This window comes from Nilaparvata lugens, chromosome 1 (genome assembly GCF_014356525.2).
Source record: "Nilaparvata lugens isolate BPH chromosome 1, ASM1435652v1, whole genome shotgun sequence".
Lineage (NCBI taxonomy): Eukaryota > Metazoa > Arthropoda > Insecta > Hemiptera > Delphacidae > Nilaparvata > Nilaparvata lugens.
Window position 1 is genome coordinate 15,286,209 of NC_052504.1, and position 18,626 is coordinate 15,304,834.

The window sequence follows — 18,626 nt, forward strand, 5'->3', positions numbered from 1 at the left end:
CTGGATTTTGCTTTTGATTGGTAAAAGTCAAGGCTAGATAAATAAAAAAGACATAATGTTTACACTTATTCAATTGAATCAACCGTTACAGTGGCAGAGGGAATTCTTATTGTTATGGCATCATTGTTTCCTCATATATGTTGAGCTTGTATTTCCCTCTCTTTATAGAAAACAATTTTTCCAAGTGTCTTTTTCGAATATGCAGGCGTATATAGCACGTTAGCACATCAAGTATTTCAACTACTATTAGTAATTTTGGTAGTTTAGTACTTTTATAAAATTGGAAATTTTACTTTTATAATACTAGGTTAGTACTTTAATACTACTACTACTTTAATTTTGGTAGTTTAGTACTTCTATAAAATTGGAACTTTCACTTTAATAACTTCAATCATTTCTTATAATGTAGTTCTTCTTAAATCTAACTGCGAATAACAATTGAGAATGATTTGGTCACTTTTTTTTAAGTGTACTATACTGTATTTACAATTTTTCAGGTTTCGTCATCCTTAAATCAAGAAACAGAGAAATTGGCGAAATGTGAAAGACGTTGCAACGAGCTAGTCACGCAGCTACAAGAGGTTACCAATCAGCTTGAAGACAGGAAGCATCAGATGATCAGCTTGAAAGGTGAGCTGGGCCAGAAGAATGACCAACTGATTGAGAAAGAGAGGGAGGTGATGGAATTGAAAAGAGCTCACACCAATCAACAGCCATCCGATGATAATCAGGATGAAAGTACTGAAATACTTGCTTTGAAGGTAAAGTATTCCTTGATATTCACAATAATAACAACTTATTTAACATTTTATCTCTCTCCACTATTAAAATCTTGTTCCAACTACAGTAACTGTATAAAGTTTTAATATAGTAAATGCGGTTTATATAATAATAAATTCTTAATGTACCATAGTAACTGTAGTTTAATAAAAACAATATAAAAACTTGTACTAGGTACCCTTTTATTAAAAAAACTTTAAAATATTTTAACGAATAGTTTCGACCATTGGACATTTTCAATTTAAAATGTAATACAAATTAAGTGTATAAAGTTGGTAATATTTTTGATAAAATTAAAAGTAAATACCATATATAGATATTTAGACATATATCTTTTATATTGTTTTTATTAATTTGAATAAAGTAGCCCATATAAGTGAAGTGATTTTAACTGTAGTTTCTATATTAATGAGTTTTCAATATAGTAACTGTAGTTACTATATTAATAAATTCTAAATATAGTAACTCAACCAAAGGTAGCAGGCTACTATGATTTTTGAAATGTGTGTTGTGGTCAATTAGAAAACTAATGTAATCAAAGATGATGTTGTAGATACAGTTATCATATATTCTCTTATTTATTTTTCATGATGATAGTGTGTGCATTTTGTCTAATTATCTGAATATGTGATTTGAATATGCGGTTTTTGTTCAATAGGTCTATAATTCCATTTGTCTGTCGAGCTCAGCACAGCAAAACAAATCCAATCAACCAATATCTTATCTCTTCTTTCCTTTTCTCTTCTCTCCTTTTCTATTCTCTTATCTTCTCTTTTCTCTCCCCTTTTCTTCCCACCTCTCTTAAAAATCAATCAATCTCTTCCCTTCTCTTCTCCTCTTTTAAATTGTACAAATAAAGGCATTCATCTATTTATCTTTCTATTTTCTCATCTTATCTATATAAATAAAGAAAAGGTTGATGATTTTGTTTGACGCATAATCATGTCGAAACTACCGTACTGTAACTTAAAATTTGTACCAAAGATTATGACTCCAAGATAGATAGATAGATAAGTTGTTGCTGTCTCCTCCCAATCATATTTTAATATTTGATTTGAGATTGTCAATGAAATAAATGTATTTTATTTTCACTTTATAACATTACAAAAGTGGCGAAGTTGATGTGGGCGAAGTTGATGCAATAATAGCTCCCTTTTCCATTTAACCCTAGGATGGTTATAAACCATAAATTTACTTCAATTCAATTTATTAGTTCAGTCAAGTTGTTTGCACTGTACTGTAATTAAGTTTTTATCGTATTGTAATCAAGTTGTACGATTATTATTGTAGTAAAATTAAACTATTTGTATTCCAGACGACGGTGACAAGCCTGCAAAACATAGTGAACCAGAAGGAGGAGACAATCAGTCGTTACCAGACGCTGCTGAAGGAAGCGCGTGAGGAGCACAGCACCGCCATTCAAGCGATGAGGCAGGAAATGAACTCGCTCGAAGAAGAACTCAACAAGCAGACTATTGCTGCTTCAAGGTTTCATGCTTTACACTTAATTCCTAAACTATTCTAAAATATCCATTAATTATTTTATCATTTATTTTCTTCTATTGCAGTCGAAACTAATTTCAACTATCAAAAGAACAGTGAGATCCACTTTCCACTGTCATCATGTAATATTACATTTTTTCTCGATTGGAATCGAATCTTCAATTCGAGATCTATAAAACTTTATAGTAAATATCAGAGTCATCGATTACGGACAACTTTTTGACTGAGAATTTATCGTAAATGATTGTGTTGCATATTCCATGGTGTCACCGAGGCTGGGTTGACAGAATTAAAAAGATAAATGGTTTATATAAATAGAGATGATATATAAAAATTTAAAATAACAGTTTCAAAATAAAGTTTTATTGAGAACAAATATAAAATGTGACTTCTAAACTTGTAATTTATAATTTTTTTGGAGACGTGTCCGTAACATCGACACTGAAGAAGCTTTGCTCTGTCCCCTCCCTCTGAAACTTATGGCTGGCTATGTGTGTTGTAATTAGTGCTCTCTGAATATTTTTCTGTTTAAGTGAATTTATTAATGTTTTAAATTGAGTTTTAAACAGTTTATAGTGTTCTATTTTGTCTATATATTGTTAATTGTGTATACAAGCCAATAGCCACTGTTTTTCAACTATATAAACTGGATAAGTATTTAGCTCGTAGTGACTTTAGATGCTTAGGCTTGTAAGATATTGTTCTTTGTGTATTTGTGTAGTATATTGCCAAAATTCTTCTGAAGATTATAAGTTCATTTGCTCTGAAAACTGGATTTCTCATTCATAGGCGATAGATCCATTCATAGTTTACCAAGAATCTATTACGTTGGAGCCGATAACTATCCTTAGGTTAATAGGTGTGAAATGCTATCCAACCGATTTTGGAAAAATTGGTAGCACGGCAATCATTACCCATAAATAGCTGCACTATCCGTATCACTCTCCTCTTTGTCACCGTCTAGGGACCGACAACTGCGATCACTGACCACCACCATATCCTTTTAGGCCATTTCAATATAAGTGCTACCCATCCAATCAATGCTGACAGTTGTTAGTGAATCTTACAACAGTTTGGTTGAAAATAGAAAGTTTAGTAGATTGTATGTAAAAAATCAAATACAAATATTTTTCCATCATGCACTTCAATAATAAGGACAAACACCGATTTGAAGGCGTGAATGAAGTTTGTTCCTTACAATCAATAGCATGAAGCAGCCTGCTTACAAGGCCAAGGTAAGGAAGTAGCGGCAAGGAGGAGTCACTATCTGTCTGCGGAAACACGGATTTGGAAATGCCATGTAGACTCCAGTTTCGGACATCACCAGTTCCGCGTTCCCTTTGCAGCTAGTAGCCCTACTAGCTCTAAGATTGCTTTAGAATCGAGTTGAATGATGGTAACTGATGTAGAGAAGGAATGTATATGCCTGCTCCTTATGAATCAGTAATCTCAGAAAGATTTTCCAGTAACTGAAGCCTTGTGGTGTAAGTCATTCATATCAAGCTTGAAACAGAATGTTATCCAGAGAGTTAGCATTCCTGTTATTATACCAAAAATTCACCTTTTTCATTTGTAGCTTTTAAATGTATCTCTATTCTTTGTATTTATTGAATACCGTATAAAATTAATTTTAATTTGAAAATTAACATTTTAATAATACGTGGGCCATCAGCGTTTCCGCTGGCAAGACCGCTAAAATACAAGACTGCCTTGTTCTTGATGTAAGAACAATTCTTGACAATTGTCGATTACTCGACATCTATAAGATTAAAAATGTGAATAATCACAAAAGAAAGATTTGAATAGACATAAAATCATTTATCTGCGGAAATCATTATCATTAGTTAGGACAATTTGTAAGGAAAATGCCATCATGTTCGATAGATTCATTAACTATAATGATTTATGAAACACTTTCAAAGTTGCATGTGATTATCGGCTGCAGCGTTTGATAGTGCAATATTTCATTACATCTATGTTGATTTCAGTCGACTGATGATCGAGAAAGAGTCCAGTAGACCAGAACAAGTGAAAGTTCTTGTGGAAAAGTACCTGTGCCGAATACATGAGCTGGAAGATGAAATGGGACAAGCGAGGGACCAAATCAAACAGTTGACGACTCAGCTGCACGACTGTCACAAGGCACTCTCGGCTCAGCACGATTCTATAAAACCAATACCGGTGTCCCAGAGGTAAGTCTTTTAATAAATCCCTTCAGCACGCTGCACAGAGGGACTAGTAGCTTCCTTTAGCTGTTGTGGGAACGCGGAATTGGAAATTTCTTGCACAATTGAATTCTAAGTATTTCCAATTCCGCGTTCCCGCGGCAGCTAGTGGTAGCTGCTATTGTCCCTTTGTGCAGGCTGCTTTTAGAGTCAAGATTGTCACTGTGGAAAATTTCCATTTCTGAAGATATAAATTAAAATATGTAGAGTCCCACTCCATAAAGTTACCTTAATGTCTTGTGAAAAATTCCGTATATAAACCGAGAATTACTCCATTTGATTTATAAATAGATGAAGGAATTGACTTATACATGTACGGGAAAGGAAATACACTATCGACTTTTCTCATCGTCACTTATGAACTGATTAACTTGCAATTTTTCATTAAGATTCTGAATTCACAGATGATGATTATAGGGCTATTTTCATTCTTGTTAATCAATAAATTTCAATAAAAGCCCAACAAAAAGAGCTTTCTCCAAGTGTCCGTGGCGTTATTGGTAGCACGTTCGAGTCATGAATGAAAGATTACAGCATTGACTAAGTAAATAAATCTGTTGGTCTTATCTGTATCAAACAGATAAGGTTAGATTTGAATTGCATGTTCGAGACCGATCAAACTCAATTTTCTTGTTAAGAAATTTCAACTCTGATGAAGGTTGTTCAAGGAATTTTGACAAAATAATAGATAATTATATTTTGTTTATGTTTCCTGGACATAAGAAGATTGCATTATTAAGTGAGGCAAACGCAAAAACGATAAGTGTTGATTTCGAAAGCAATAAAGGGATTAATTATCCATAATCTTCAATAACTATTGGCTCAAGAAAATTATTTAAGAATATGAAAAGCTGCAGAAACGCTTTGGAACATCCAGGAGGTCCGAAAAATGAACTAGATTTGAAGTTAAAGTGGTCCTTTGTTACTTTAACGTTATTTGAAATCATACGTAATTATGATATCTTTATGTATAGTTCTTATTCATTATTTGTAGTGTTAATATCTTTAGTTTCTGTTATTGATTCATCCTCTGCTGTGGACTGGTTCGAAAAAAATCATGTGAATAAAACTTCAGGAGATTTATTCTATCAAACGTGGGTAAAAATCCTACTCTTTCCTCTCGTATACTCTTCTTGTGTGTTAGCAATCATCCCTAGGTGACACTCATTCCCCGCACATGTACTATAATATACTATTCCATTCTTCTCTGAATGATATTTCAGGTCCGATAAACGAGTTGAATACGTCCTAAAAAAGGTCGATGAAGCTGAGGAAGAGTCAAACGATGAAAATAGTAGCGACAAGGACAATAAAAAAGATTACAGTGATGATGAGAGTGAAGCTACGGAAAGTGAGAATGCCAAGGATCATGATGGCAAGGATTTGAAAAGAGATTACAATATATTAGCTGATCAGTTGAGAGATCAGAATGAGCTGATAGAGAAACTCAACAACACGATTGCGGAATTAAAGGTGTCTTAAGGTTCATTTTTAAAAATTAAAATATATTTTTGTTCAATAATCAAATTCGGAACAGTGACTATAACAGACTCTGTGTGTACTGTTCTATTCAGTGAATAGGAAGATTCCTGTATTAGTTCAATAATAAATAATTAAATGCTCTTAAAAAACATTAATATTGTAATCAAGTACTTCAATCTACCTATAACTGTATCATATTCCATATTAATTATTACAATCCAGGCCCCATATCATTTATTAAAGGTGACACTGAAGAAGCTTTAATTCATAGAATGAGATAATCATTATTACTTAATCGTAAAATCTGGAGGAATTAACGATAAGTTGTCATTCTGCAAAAATTACTGTTGTTAAGAGGTATTTTTTCAACATTTCAGGATAAACTTTCCAAATCCAACAATTTTTCAGCTTTTTTAGAATCAATTGACGATGTCAAATTGTAAAATTATAGTATTGCATACTTCATACAGGTATCAATACTAATAATTATTACTTATGAACAATTACATTACGAATTTATTAAATTAATAATAATTCGATCAATTGAGCATTACATTGATCACACATCTTTAATCAAACAGTAGACCCCTATGATTCTAATTTGCCAAAAACAAAATACAAAAAAGTTTTACAAAAAATAAATATATGCTACTGCACTTAAATACATACATAAACATTAGGGAACTATTAATTTCAATTCCAATTTTAAATTAAATATAATAATACAATAATATTTTTTTTCTATTTATTCCATTTAAAGTTACAAAGTATCATATACATACAGTGTTTTGTTAATAAAATGTATAAATTTATAATAATAAAATTTTGGCTCCACTGGCAAAATTAACACTTGAGCTCCAGTAGTGAATTCAATTAAAGTAATTATATAATATTATGTACATGTACAAGAACAAAAGAGTACAAGTTGAAAAGTTGAGTTGCTACTAAACAAAATTATTAACAGAAATAGAATAAAAATAATATAAGAATAGAATGAACATTGACAACAAAAAAAGTAATCAAGTAGTATTGAAATAGATGTTTGCTCTCATCCATTTATCAATTTCATTGATTAGTGTATACTATTTCTAAATTTTGTTTTCAATTCCACTAGAATAACAAAGGAGAATCTGTATCCAGAGAAAGACTAAGATCAGAATTGGAAAGAAAGAAAAGAAGAATTGAGATGCTGGAATCAAAAGTTGAGGAGGATAAAGTGGAAATCAGTCGTCTCCGTCATCAACTGACTTCTAGGTGAGTTTGTTTTGTATTTTATAGCCTCAATGCTTGGTTTTTGATGCTCAGGTTTATCATACTACAATGATTTCAAGAATAACATAAATATATATTTGCACTATCAAGCATCGAGTTAGTTAAAATCTTACTTTATCTGAATACGCTAAATTATTATATTACTTATTGTAATTGTAAGATGTGAATTGGAATAGATAAAATTTGAATTTGAAGTATTAACCTTAAATAGAATGATGCTGTCTATGGTGTGAAAATTGCGCATCAGACATAATAACTTTGCAAGGACTTTGGTTGAGATCTTAGTATTCTTAATAGGTTATACAAAACCTTTTATCTTGCATTCCAATAAGCAAATATTCTTGAAAAACAGTTTCTAAATTGAGATATCTAAGAATAATTTTCATATGCTTCTGATTTGAAAATTATTAATCGATGTCAAGCTTACAAGTAGTCAATCAATGAATCTCCTATAAAACATTTAAGCAGTAGAAAATGATTAAAACATGAATATGAATACATGAAAAATTGACACAAACATTCATTTCAAGAAATTTGTATCAACTTCTCATGGCTAAGGATTGCTTGGATGTAGAAAAACCCGACTGAAAAGGTCCTAGATTCGCCCATCAAACATAGATAAGGATCATTTTCATCAATTTGTTAATTTTTTTATTATTGTCATCATATTTCGATTTTCGTGTAATAAATTTATTGATTTATATGAGAATGTGATAGCGACTCGCATTCTATATGCAGATGTCTTGCAGGATATAAATATTTATTAAGTAGTCTGTAAATAGTCTTCAAAGTTTTATAAGCTTGCATGAACTACATTATCCTATCTGTATTTGTTCTTGTTTTCATTTCAAAAAAGAATATACTTAGGGAATGTACGAGCATACCTTGTATAAAGATGCTATCAACTTCTAGAAGTATATTCAGAGATTTACAGTACACATTGTATGACATCAACTGTGATGTTTCAGACCTACTCGGCCAGAAGGGGTTGGTTCACTAAAAGAAGAACAACTACTGAAACGAATTAAAGCACTGGAAGAGGATCTAAATGAAGTTCATCAAAAAGCAGAGAAAGAAAGAGAAAGCCACAGAAATAAGGTAAATTTATCAATTTCCTATAATAGTTGGAACTAATTATCTATTTACTTAACAATAATAAGTTACATACATGTATTTTTCCATTTTCCATGTTCGGTTTCATTCTTCTCGAATAATATATTAATATGAAATATTATGGTCATATGTTAATCCCTACTTATCATTCCTAATATAAAACATCAATGCGCCCCATTCAACCAATGCTCAGTTGCTGACAGAATGAAGTGAATTACAGATTATAAGTTGAGCACTGTGTCTAAACAGAGTGAATCAACATTGATTTTCAAACGAGACATTTAAACAATCTTTTATGATTCTATTGATGTAAATACTATCAAAATATCGATTAAATGCTTTTATTATTATTTAGACTCCAAACTGTAAAAGTAAAGGAAAATCATTAGGTTCTTCTAGAAACCGCACAGTTTTCCGAAATAATCTACACTAGTAGTTCTGTGAACAGTAGACCTCACGCAGTATTCTCATCCACAAGTACCTGATTGAAACTATAGACCTTACGGAAATACAGCAATAGACTGGCTTCTCCACACATCTGTATAATCACTTCTCAGCTGATTTATAATGAATAATTCTATAGTCGATTTTTACTCTTATATTGGCGTATGAAGGAGGCTCCTTTTTCCTTTTATATTATCCTTGAAATGCAAAATTTCCAAAAACCTTGTATATACGTCGACGCGCAATTAAAAAAGGAACATACCTGTAAAATTTCATGGAAATCTATTACCGCGTTTCGCCGTAAATGCGCAAAATATGAACATTTAAACATTCAAACATTAAAAGAAATGCCAAACCGTCGACTTGAATCTTAGACCTCACTTCGCTCGGTCAAAAACAGGCGGCGTTGAAATAATCTCCTCTTAAATTCCATATCTGGTATATTATTGGAATTATATGGTTCCTGTTCATATCTACCTTGATCAATAGTTTGTGTCCTTCTAACAATTTTACTATAGTGAGGTCCACGTTATAATGACAGTGAAGAAAGATAGGGGAACAACGTTGCCTATCCTCTGTCTTGTCAATGCCTCCTATAGACGGTAGCTGATACAGGTATATTGATGTAATATTAACTGTTCAGTCTCGTTTAAAATAATCAATTATATTTTATTAAGCAAGAAATTATATTTTTCAACAATTTCATAATGAATTTCCATAATTAAGATGAAATTTTTTTTCAATTAATTAAGTATTCTACATTGTTAAAAGATGAGCTGGCAACAGAGCAAAGCGAGAAAGAGATAGCAATATCCGCTTTGTTGAATGATAGACAAGGATAGCAATACCATTGCTAAACAAACACTGTCATTATAATGTGGACCTCACTATATGAAAATAATAGTAGTTTCACTCTAGATTCCTTTCTATCTTGGTTTATCAGTGTGCAGAAGAAGTGGAGAGGTGGCAAGAACGAAAACGATGGCAAAGTATCAACGATAAACTGCGCAATCAGGTAAAGACACAATCCACTCAGATTGAAACGCTCAAGTCGAGTCAGCAGCGATTCAGGGACACAATCACTCGCTTGGAGCGAGAACGAAACACTTTGGAGAGCAAACTCAAATCGGTGAAAGGTAGGCGATTTACACTATTCATTAATAAATTTTTATAATCATCCCATGTGCATTTTCAGTATCTGTCATGAGGATTAAAACGTTCATTATTTCATGGGCTATTTTTACTATTAGAAGTTCGAAGTTCTTGCGTAAAAATTCTGATAATGTGGAGATACAAAACAGGGTAAACTCAGCAAACAGGTGTTTTTGTTTACCTGTAACAAAACAAATTACTATCTTGAAAATCCCTATCCCAATAAACAATGCAACACTATACTTATCTATCATTCATTTGAAGACAAAAATACGTAGTGAAAGGAAAAACAGGAATATCCCTTACTATTCTAACACAATTTTGAAGAAATATAAAACAATAATATGCCCAGTCCAACCTAACAAAATTCAAAATTGTATTACTATGGTATTTCATAAAACTTTGAAGTGAAAAAACACTCACATTCTTTGATGTGGCACAAAATTATAGTTATAATATTCAGCCTATAAATGTTATTTAGTCTGTTAAAAGTGAAAATTTTTGATGTGATGAACATAACCGTACGACAATTTTAATGAACTAAATTTAGGAAATGGTGAAGTTTTGAGCTAACGCCTGTTTTCTCTTTCCAAAATTGTAATGTTTGATCGAATAAATATGGAACTGAAACTTTTAGAATTACTTAAAATAGAAGCTTAAAATATTCGAAATAAACTCCTTTGCAAGATATATGGGGTCACATTCAAAGAAGAAGGATAGAGGAGAAAACATTACAAGCAAATCAGGGACTTATAAAATAGCACAGACATTGTGAGCTTAATAAAACATTGGAGTATTCAATGGGTTGGGCAATTACTGAAAGAGGAAAAGAGTTCAATCTGAAGAAAGTATTCGCGCGCAACCCCCCAGGAAGGGGCGCGCAACCCCCCGTGAAAGACCCAGACAGAGATGGTGGCAACAGGCTAAGACCGACATTGAGGGGCTGGGAACTATAGAAGGAGATGCTGAAGATTGGAGGCTTTTTGATGGTGCGGCCAAATGACAACTTAGATTTAGATGGACCTGGTAGTAAATACTGTACTTGAACAATATTAGTTGATGTCTGTGTATTTTCCAATTACAAATTCAAAAGCTGCTTCTTAATTCAATTACTTATTCTGTATAACCTACCGAGGAATTTATTTGTAGTTAAATGATTTCATGAAGATTTATTTTCAAGCTTATTGATCTGGTTTTAATTTTTTATGCATGTTGCTTTGATGCTCAAAGTTCAATGTTATCATTTACATAAATGGAACAGGTTTAATAAAATAGAATGATAGTACCCTTTGAAATTAATAAAATAATAGAATAAGAATACAAATTAATGATATTTTATTAATTTCAAAGGGTACTATAATTCTATTTTATAAATACAAGAAAGTAGCCCTGAATTCATACATTTTAAGAAAACGATTCTTACTTCTTGAAATACGTATTATTGATTTTTTTGCAGGTTCAATTCCAGCTCAGAGTCTGATTGAAGATTTGGAAAGAGAAGTGAAACAGTTGAAAGCTAGAAACGAGTTCTTGAAAAAGACCAGTGAGATAACATCCACTTCTTCCCTGTCTGAAGTTATTGAATGTCAACAGCGTAAAATTGAAGCTTTGCAAATCGCTCAAAAGGTAAGGCAACTCAATTAATGTGTAAATTCATTTCTAATCTGACGTCTCCATAAAAGAGTTAGGAGTCATAAGTCGGGTTAATGTCACAGTATTTCATGAACACATTATTACCAACCGAATTAGTCTTCTTAGAACTGCAAAATCAAAACGTCGGTGGAGTAAATCCATGACTTAGATTTATTAATAAACTTAGTTGTGACACGTAAACCGATCGTTAAATGAACACATAAGTGAAACTGAATGAATGTACTATTCAACTTAGATTATACTAATCAATAACAAACTTACATGGTCTGATCATATTGAAAAATATATAAAAATAGTAATTGTGATAAAAAACTTCCACTATTTGATTAAAGGATTTGTGTTAAAAACAATTCTAGTTCAAATACACCATACCCTAGTAGAGTCAAGAATTAGTTATGGCCTTCGTGGAATGGGTGTGCGTGAAAAAACAAAGACTATTTTTTCACTTTCATTCCTTCTTCAAAGAGTTCAATTTTCTATCAATTGGAAAGTTGAAGCTAATAAATTTTTCTTTAGCTTTAATGATACTTTTATATATACTATTTTTCTATTCATTCTATTTAGTTCGTTAGTCATAATTTAATCGTTTGAATTCAATACAGTTCCAGTAATCAAATTTTGATTAGTCACAAATGAATTGTATAGGAAAATCTGAAAGTTCAAAATGTAAGAGTTTCTGTTTGCAGGGTGATTCAGCGTTAACCGAAGAAATAGAGCGCCTCCAGGAAAGAAAAGGCCAACTACAAAAAGCAAACATCCGTTTGGAAGGGGAGAATTTGAAATTGAAACTGGAACTTGAAAAACGACGAACTGTGCAGCTTGATTCGTAAGCATTTCACTGATTAAACAATCAAATTCCCATGTACTTGTTGATGGGTTGGTTTTGATTGGAAAGATATATACTTTATTACTTTATTACTTTATGCCTAGAGCAAAAGGTCTTTGAAAACAAGCAGATTTTTGTAAACACATTTTACTTTCCTTGTCCTACTTTACCGTATTTATAAAAAATTGAGAAAACATAATATTTTATCAGTAATATGATGTTATCATAACAACGTATAATGATCTTATTCAGTAGAATATTTTTAGATTGATAAACACTGATATGTCAAAATTATAACAGCTTGTTTGTGAAGTTTAATGAGATATTATTATGTGAACTTGGAAAATGATTTTTGATTCGTATTTTTTATCAGTACCTTGCATTCTTGTACTTGAAATTTTTATAATAATTATTATTATTTTATTTTTCAGTGATGGTTCTCCTGAGAGTGATGGAAGTGATAGAGTTGTATCCAGAGTAAGTCTTTACATAGTTTCACATTTTCGTAATGTAAATCAACTACATAGTATATTTTATGAGATTAGAAGTAATTCCTTTTTCAATAATTCTTTCACATTGTGAGTTTATTTCAATACCTGTTCATTCATTGAATTTAATTCCATTTTGTTGTTTTCGAGTGAAATTTACTAAATTAGAAAAAGTGAAATCATAACCATATTTTATCATTTTTGAATGTTATATAAATTTGGGAGAGAAATAGTACAAGGTTCATCCTTAGTTTTTCTCTCCCGATCTGTGCTTCCTTGATAAGATAATCAATTAATAGAACAGAAGGATAACAGTAAAATAATAATCAACAACTTTCCATTATTATAACTGAATACACTTTCAGAAAATCACATAATACTCTGAAAGAAATATTATTTGGAATAAATATTATCGGGTTCTCGCTTCATGACTTTTCGACTTTAGAACCGCAGTATACTGTGCGAGGGATTCCGAGCAATATATTATAAAAATAAATTTGTGTTTGTATAAAATATATGAATAAAAATGGGATATTTTCCAGGACGCAAGTACCGGTAGCAAAAAATCAAAACGGAGCTACGAGGACTTAGAAAAAGCCGTCACCGTGCTTAGAAAAGTAGTTGAAAAATTACAAAACGAGAATAAGAGACTCAAAACATCAGAAACTCATCAAATGAGGGATGATAAGGTTAGTACTTGAAAAATCGTTCCTTTACTTCAATCTTGTAAGTAATTTCTGCAATTCTAGAATCTCATGACTTATATCATTTATTTGTCGAATATTTTTTTATGTTCAAATAGATAAATTTTTGGTCAGTTTTGTCCCACAGTAGTTTCTTCTACTACTATTGAATTATGTTCTTTGGTCTGTATTTATGGATACAAATTACAATAATATACTTTTGAATATAAAGTATACAATTGTTGGTGAGTTCAATAACTTTTATTGGTATGAATAATAATGATTATTGTAATTGATCGACCCTTTGAAAAAGTCAGAATCGTGAATAACTTGTATTCATATTTTGTACTCTCTCATGGTTGTAATGGTTATATTCTCCTAAGATAGCATATATGAAATTTAAAATAATAATGGGAAAAAACTGGAGTCAGTTGTGTCATTTGGAAATTTCACTACCTGAGATAAAAGAAACTCAAGTACAATTTTTCTTAATATGTCCATTAAATGTTAGTCTAGCTAATCAACAATTTATTTTTCGATTGTAGGGATACATGGAGAAATTACAAATGGAGCTACAGAAAGCTCAAGAGAGTTATATGGATTCACTTGATAAAATTTCTTCTCTTGAGGCTCATTTGAAAATGGAAAAAGAAAATTATAGTGAGTATTCTCTTAAGAGGCTTTCTTATCGTAACTTTCTCCAGGAAGTATTAGTGGTAGTATTGTTAGTAAAACTATTAAAATGTGGGATTTAGGAATCACCATTGTACGTGTAGGTGATTTGTTCAAAAATTGTACAGTAGTTTGTTCAATTTTGAATTTGTTAAAGATTCTATTTATTCGATAGCCCTAAAGAATTTTGAAAGAATATATTTAATTGAGCTATTCATAATATTCTGTTCTTAATTTCTTTTCTTGAGAACCTATCATGTTATTTCTAAACCCTGTTAAATTTCAGATGAAAGAAGGATAATAATTATTGATCAGTGATAAGTTGGTTTCTTGGAGTTTTATCCCACAATGCAGTGCTTTCATGAATCGAATAATGTAGCCATCTATCTGTAATCCACGATGATTTGTATTTTATAGCTATTCCATATTCCAAATACTTTTGTTACTATTCTTGAATAATCCCAAAGGAGTGTATCCATACACTACAAATGTGTTGGAATTCCCTAAATATTGCGAAAAGCTCTTGTAATTTCAGACTCGAATGTCTTCTCCTTTGATCATAAGGTGAAATTTTAAAGTAAAGGTTTTAATTTATTGAATTTGAACCCAATATAACCTATGAGTGTTTTGTTCACTTGTGGGAAGGTAGGCTACATTAGGTTTTACGGCGAGTCAGAACATACAAGAGGCCAAACTGAAGAATATGTCTTTGCCAATAATAAGACATATTCATAATAATCAAAACATCCAGAGCCAATCCTTTAAGTGACTGTAAGCTATGATATTTTGAGATATGTCAGAAAGAAAGTTGATCGAAAATATGTGAGAACTCCCTTTTTTATGCATTTTTTCTCACTTTTTTATCTTATGCATTACTTTAATAATACGAATGTGTTTTGTTATTCCTCAGGAATGGTTCAAGAACAACTTCTGCAAAAGGCAAGGCTGCTTACAAAGTGTAAAATTCTTCTGGAACGAGCAGCAGTCCGTGAAAAAGCGCTCAATGAACAGGTAAATAGAAAATCAAATTATGCTTTTATTAAAAAAAACTAGCGTGTAATATATTACGGTACTCATTTGTGTTTCTTGTAAAGAAGTACCTGAAAATTCAAATTTTCAGGTGGCTTCTGTAGGCCTACCCCAGAACGAACAACTCTAGTAACTGAATCACTGAAAACTAACATCATAGAGTAAAGATAATGTTTATCCTATTATTTCTCTCTGCTATCATGTTTTGAAAATTTTTTATAACCGATTGATCAAATATTAAAAATTTATTTTTGATCCATCTCTTGTTCTCATTAATCACTTTCTAGTTTTTGCTGAGTTAGGTTCACTCGTGTTTACTTTTTGAAGCAACAAAAAGATTTTCTCTATACAACAGACTATTTCAAATAGAATCAGTTTTATAAAATATTTTGAAGTTCGTGTAGCCTATGTTCATGCAAGGAACGCGTTGAGGAAAAATTTCCGGAGCTGATAGTTAATTGAATTACATGAATTACTTGAATTCAATTGGTTTTTCAGGTTTCTGATTTGCAAAAATTGATACCGCCGGAGTCACTTCAAGGGACTTATCACAGTACCCTACATTGGTGAGTAATTGGCTGAATCTTTTTCAACTAGGATTTCAAAACTGTAAACTTTGAAATCGAATAAGTTTAATTGGTGAATTATCATGATCACCAGGTTATTAATTAGCTGGGACCAACGGATTTAAAGTGTACATCCGAATCACTAGAGTGGCTCAAGAATCATTTCTTGATGGCCGACTGAGATAGCTGATCTTCATTTGGGATCGGCTAGTCTAATCAAAGACATTTCGTCTTCGAATTTGCCAATCCCAAATCAAGATAAGCCGTTTTTCAATATAACAGTCTGTAAAAACGTCTTTCCAGCCTTGAAACATACCAGAAATCAAATAATGTTATCTGGGCAATGAGGCGAAATATATTACAGTCGTAAGTTCACTTTGAATTGAAAATAAAATAATTTTCAGAGCGGATTTCTCATCTCTTAAAATTTTATTCAAGAACAAATTTAGTGTGGGCAGCCGATTATTACATGCGTACTAAAACTGTATCCTTTAAGTAGCAAATTAATGCAATAAGGCTCGTATTACATTAAGCCACCAGTGTCGGCCACTAGTGGGTTGCCAAAGAGCAATCATTGGCGGCCGTGTGTAAAGCAAGTTCAGAACCAATGAGACACCAGATTTGGTGGCCGGATTGGCGACCCGAGTGAGACACCAGCCGGCCGCCAGAATCTGCAATGAGTGCTATGAGAACTAATGCCCCTCAACTCGCTCAGACACTTGGCGACCCACTAGTGGCTGAATGTAATACGAGCCTTAGTCTCAATCTTTATAAATCTTGGGTAGTTGATTTAGTGTATGCTTTATTTTCAGAATATCAATTTTGAAGTCACAAAGAGGAGGATGGAGTAGCTCTCTGATTCCAGTTCACTTATTCCTTGTGCTTCATCCACATGCCACCACGTGCTTCATTTTCAAGCATTAAGATAAAGAAAGAATATTAAGTCACTACTAGTCTCAAAGAAGTTATTTTTCTAATATTAATTGAAAGCGTATTGTAATGGAACTTTAATTCACTATTTTTTATCTAGTCACATTATCTAGTCATTCTAAAAGTATACTCATTTTCACTTCTGAATAATAAATTTTGATTTCATAATCATAAACATGTATCTAATGATTATTTTCTAATAATTCTATTTTTGTCTTGATCCAGGGAAATGATCTACCTCAACTGACATAAGATAATAGGGGCATTCGAATTATTGTAGTTTTAATAGCAGCCGAAAGACTCAGGGCGAACGCTTACAGCAGCAGGCCAAAGGAGATAAAATTCAACCTGTGCATGCAGACGTGAGCAGACTTATTCAGGCAGACGGATATTGTACGTTGCAATATTTGAACACCTGGGGAGGGATTTCTTCTTCGTCTGTTTGCTACTGTGTGCGTTCGCCTTTAGGGGATGTTCGGTAGAAAACATGGAATAATGAAGATCTAGTCTTCTCTTTTCTTCGATGGTAGAAAATCGGTCGATATTTTTATCATACCAGATTTTTACCGGCCAAGCAAGCAGTTATCTGCTTTAACTCACTCCATAAAAAGAGTGAAGATTTAATAATATCAATGATAAATCAATGATAGAAGATGCCTAGCGACTACCTATCTAGTAAATGCTGAAATCACAAGTTGAAAAATCGTTACGTGAACAAGCATGAGTGAGTCATACCGGTACATGTTAAACCATAATCAATTCCATGACACTCATATAATCTTCTCCGATTAGCTGAGATTCAGCTGCTTATGAGAATTGGACAATTTGAGGTGAAAACAGTCATTGTTGTGTGTGTCAGCCTCGTTCCAACCATTCACTATCTAATATCATTATCGCAGTTTGGACGGCTGGAATAAAACCGACCGTCCAAGATCGACGTGTCCGCACCTGGCCTTATAGCCAATCAATTCATTGGCCTTAGCGTGTAGGCTACTCCGTTAACATTCAAACCTTTTATTATCGACTAGAAGGTAACCCTTGCTCCGCAAGGGTCTAATTAAAAGCTTGACTTACTGAAATCTTGAATAATTCAAAATAGGCCTTCTCGGTGTAGGCTACTCCGTTAACATTCAAACCTTTTATTATCGACTAGAAGGTAACCCTTGCTCCGCAAGGGTCTAATTAAAAGCTTGACTTACTGAAATCTTGAATAATTCAAAATAGGCCTTCTCGGTAATTTAAGAATCTATATGCAAAATTTCAAGGTGATCAGTCCAGTATAGGTCAGACTTGATGATGCGTCATTCGTGAATTTCCTATCCCGTACGTGTATAAGCCAGCCGCCAATTCTTCCCTTCATTTTCACGGGAAATAGGATACCCGTGAAGGATTCGAATCGAATAAATGATTATACAATAAAAGAGTAGTAAAAGCTGACAGAATAGATATTTAGAAAAATTTTATTTCTCATTTCCATAGAGCATAAAGCACCGCATGCGGAAAAAGTAGAAGGGTATAGTAGTAAAGCGAGGAATTTTTTGGGACTTTATATTTCAAGTTCATTCTATTATTATTATTATTTAAATTTCTTACAAGTTTTCAATTCCAATTTGTTTCACTTAAAATAATCATCTAAACTTTCAACTCAAATATTTGGATCATCCACTTCTTATTTTATCTGTTTAATATTTCATTTCGACAAAAAATCTTGACCAATTCTCCTTTCCTCTTTCTTTTCCAGATTTCAATCCCCACAAAAAAAAACAAATTTCTATATTCAAAGCTTCGTACGGTAACCCGGTACTATC

General features: G+C 32.2%; 1 protein-coding gene across 1 annotated transcript; it reads left to right on the forward strand.

The window, feature by feature from the left end:
• The first annotated feature begins 494 nt into the window (after positions 1-494).
• LOC120352078 (centrosomal protein cep290-like) lies at positions 495-16,978 on the forward strand. Its single transcript, XM_039431656.1, has 15 exons — positions 495-761; positions 2,096-2,268; positions 4,272-4,475; positions 5,732-5,981; positions 7,105-7,244; positions 8,231-8,360; positions 9,763-9,955; positions 11,428-11,597; positions 12,311-12,450; positions 12,882-12,927; positions 13,481-13,627; positions 14,167-14,281; positions 15,204-15,304; positions 15,821-15,888; positions 16,701-16,978. Coding segments are annotated over exons 1-15 (2,025 nt in total). The 5' UTR covers positions 495-614; the 3' UTR covers positions 16,702-16,978.
• Positions 16,979-18,626: the final 1,648 nt, after the last annotated feature.